At 44.3% G+C, this 4,058-nt stretch overlaps 1 protein-coding gene across 1 annotated transcript; it reads left to right on the top strand.

Annotated features, from left to right (window-relative positions):
• Nucleotides 1–1,626: 1,626 nt before the first annotated feature.
• Nucleotides 1,627–2,975, top strand: ptf1a (pancreas associated transcription factor 1a; the record flags this gene model as incomplete). Its single annotated transcript, XM_083653586.1, has 2 exons — nt 1,627–2,209; nt 2,773–2,975. The coding sequence occupies 2 exons, from the start codon at nt 1,627–1,629 to the stop codon at nt 2,973–2,975; spliced, it is 786 nt and encodes a 261-aa protein (XP_083509712.1).
• Nucleotides 2,976–4,058: the final 1,083 nt, after the last annotated feature.

Here is a 4,058-nt window from a genome sequence, read left to right as displayed (position 1 = left end):
ATATAAACAAATTAATATGAAGCAGCACAACAACAACAATCCATCATCATATGGTGCATGATATAAATGACTACAAATTATGGTGCGTTTCAACCAATATTGATTATTGTTGGGGAGTTTATCAACCCATATTGATTATGTTTTGGGGAGTTTGAACCAATTGACAAAAAGTTTTCGTGGCTTATTGTCAATGTAAAACAGAGAATGGGACGCACATCCTCATTCTCTGTTTTGATTTTTAATCAATGGTTTGATTAAAAAAACAAACCATTTGTTCGTCACATTATTTCGGTTCCCTTGGATCAGTGACATCACTGTGTGAGCCACGTCATCTCGGCCTCTGATTGACACATAAACGATGATTGATGATTCATATGTCACTGCAGGCTTCTTCTTCCCCCCCGTCTGATGAATACGGATCCGTGCGTCGAATCATATATAGGCTAGAACCCCCCCCACCCACACACACACGACTGTGTGTTCAGTGAGTCATTGAAAGTGGCCCCACACCATTGACTTCTCAATAGACCAGCTCCTATACACAGCTTGTGTCGGTCTATAATTGACGGCAACAGGTAGCTTTCATAAAGGCAGTAGCCTACTGTGACTCCTTTAATATAGCTAATGCCACTTTTACTCACTCCAAAACACCGTGTAGGCTAGTGGGCAAATCCTGTATGACTCTTCCTGTGACACACAGTTCACAATGGAACTTTGGTTGCAGCAGGAAAATATAAATGGTATGGCTATAAAAAGCTATCGAAATTGATGATTAAAAGCAGAGCCCATCCTCCAACATTTTACAGGCTGCCAGTAGCTATAATACAGACAGTGCTTGAAACACTTGACTCATGCGATAGCCTAATCTAAAACGACTTCATCCACTTATTAGACTGAAGTTAGTTTTTAGGCTAAAGCCAATGCCATAATTATGTAAAACTAAATAAATAGCCTACAAATGTTGTGATGCCAAGTTAAAGCAATCAGATGAATCACAATTTAATATTTTCGAACATCACGTGAAAACGGTGATTTAGGCAATTAGAAAAACAATGACATTGCTGCATTATGTGACTCTGTAAAAAAATATGGCATCCCAGTTCTTCACCACCTCCCACCACGGTGCATGTTTTAATGGAGAAGATAGCACTGTAAAAGTTGAATCAGAATTTAAATGAACAATTTCATGCGGTAGGTAGGCCTATATTGGCCTATCTATGCATCTTAGCAACTTTAAATGTCCAGTTTGTTTATTTGTATATGCACTTCTGCAGACGATGAGAGAGAGAGACGCCTGTAGCTTATATTGACGGGTGGAGGTTAGAGGTTAGAGTAGCGCTGTGCCGGCGGGGGGCGGGTGTTTGCATGGGGTGGGCGTGGACTATCTCGAGGTGCGCCTCGCGGACCGAGCTGTGATTGGTTGGCGCTGCTATCAAACGGCACGCGACTATGGATGTCGCTATAAAGAACCCTCGCGTGCCGCTTCTTCAAATAAAACTAACTGTTGACCGTCCAACAGCCAGCAGCCACTTGTAAAAAGAAAAGAAAAGAAAAAAGAAAGAAAAGAACACGAGCTGGGTGTCATTGTTGTGGAGGAAACAACAGGAGAGAGAGAAGCGGACAGAGATGGACAGTGTGCTGGACTCTTTTTCCGCTCTGGATTCTTTCTCCTCCCCTCTTTACTTTGACGATGACGAGTTCTTCACGGACCAGTCGTCCAGAGACGGCGCCCTGGACACGGACGACTTCCTCGAGGAAGACGTGGACTTCCTCACCTGCCACTTCCCAGACTATTACAGCAAAGACGGCAAAGACGGCCGAGACGGGGACCACGACGACCTGGGCGAGCTGTCCTTCTCGTCGTCCTCCTCCACCTTCTCGTACCCGGACCTGTCGCCGCACGCCGGGCCGCTGCTGAAGCGTAGGCGGCGGCTGCGCTCCGAGGGCGAGATGCAGCAGCTGCGCCAGGCGGCCAACGTGCGCGAGCGGCGCAGGATGCAGTCCATCAACGACGCCTTCGAGGGGCTGCGCGCGCACATCCCCACGCTGCCCTACGAGAAGCGGCTGTCCAAGGTGGACACGCTGCGCCTGGCCATCGGCTACATCAACTTCCTGGCCGAGCTGGTGCAGAGCGACCTGCCCATCAGGAGCTCCAGCAGCGAGGCGCACACGCAGCCCAAGAAAGTCATCATCTGTCACCGAGGAACAAGTAAGCGCACTTGGCCTCTGTCTGTTTTAGGGATGCGGGTTCAAGCAAGGGGACTATAGGCTACTGGGGCGCGTGCAGCAACATGGGGACACTATTTAACTTTTAAATATGGTTTTTATTTATAGTTTAATTTATCTCAGATTATGCACCTTATGAGCCCCATACTGAGCAAAGCCAAACTCCGAACTTGTCTTATAGCTACGCTTTGGCAAGAGCCTTTTGCGACCTGGAGTGAAAAGGAGCTGACAAAGACAAAATAATGCAATCATTATTTACTAGTCTAAGCACTTAGTATAGGATGACTGAGGAAATCCATAGTGGGCTGTAGGATTTAGGATCCCTCTACCTGGTAATAACTAGCCCAATGAACCAAAACACTTAATGCATGTTAATAAGCAATTTATATTATATTATATTATATTATTTTGTGTTCCCTATCTAAAGTGTTACCAAAATAATAGGCTAGATAAAATCAGAACAGAACAGAGAATATAACTAGATGGTATACAAGCGACAAGCGAGTGAATCTTGCCTAATGCGCACTTCTCTCCCTCCCTCTCCAGGGTCTCCCTCCCCCAGCGACCCGGACTACGGCCTGCCCCCGCTGGCCGGCCACTCGCTGTCGTGGTCGGATGAGAAGCAGCTCCGCGAGCAGAACATCATCCGCACCGCCAAGGTGTGGACGCCGGAGGACCCCCGCAAACTGCACCCCAAGGCCGGCGTCACCAACATCGAAAACGAGCCTCCCTTCGGCCTGGTGGCCTAGACGCACACGTCACGTCACGTCTCTGACTTTGTCTTGTAAAACGCACATTGTAAATGTGAATGTGTATAATGGATTATGTTAATTTTCTGTTTCTGTTAATGTGCACTTGAGCGCGCATTGTAAAAAAAAATGTGACCACCATGTGAGCGTATATTGTTGATATTGCATTCGATGATTTTGTACATATTTATGGCATTGATATTCTTTATTTTTGTAATTCAGGCAACATGGCAATCATGTAGAAACTATGTATTTAATTGTTTTCATAATTTGGATAATATATGTTTTAATTTAATGACGATGAATATGAGAGGACAAGCTATTTTTATATTGTTGTACAACGATGAATATTTATATGCAATCTGCAAATAAAGACACCCAATGATTACAATAAATAAATCCACGTTTTCTGATTGAGTTCTTCTCTCCTCTCAAAAATCTAATCTATCAGGCTATTGGTCAGCTGAAAGGAGAAAACATATAATAGGTTACTTCACTTGTATAGTGTAACAACTAGAACGTGAAAGCTGGGGTGTTATGAAAACTAAATATGAAATACCGTATATGAAATTGTAAAATTCAAAACTGGCCACAGTTCCTGGATAAAAAAGGATCACAAGAAGAATCACAATCCTGCAATTAGACAAAATATGAAATGACACAATATTGCATAATGGTGTTATTATGCTAAGTGGTTCTCAAACTTTTTCACACCAAGCACTTAAACTGTCACAGACCCCCATTTGATAAGATTTTGCCCCAGGGTCCCCCATCTGATAATTTTTTTGCTTTTAGATGTTTTATTACAGAAAGTGTATGAAACCTGCAACAGCTATACACCGGATGGTATTATAATGAAAATTAATTATCATGGGGACCCCTGCCTGGAACCCTCCTGGGGGTCCCCGGACCCCACGTTGAGAACCACTGGGCTATATTTCGGCCTAACAGACGTATACTGCATTGCATAACATGCATAAACCCATCTCAATCTAATCAACAGCTCTAGATTCACTGTTAATCCGCAAAGCATGATGTGCAGGCAGGGTCAAATCCATACCGCAGTGCAATATCACGACATGA

This window comes from Poromitra crassiceps (genome assembly GCF_964638095.1).
Source record: "Poromitra crassiceps genome assembly, chromosome: 17".
Lineage (NCBI taxonomy): Eukaryota > Metazoa > Chordata > Actinopteri > Beryciformes > Melamphaidae > Poromitra > Poromitra crassiceps.
Note: the sequence above shows the minus strand (reverse complement) of the source record. Positions and strands in the feature narration are given on the sequence as shown.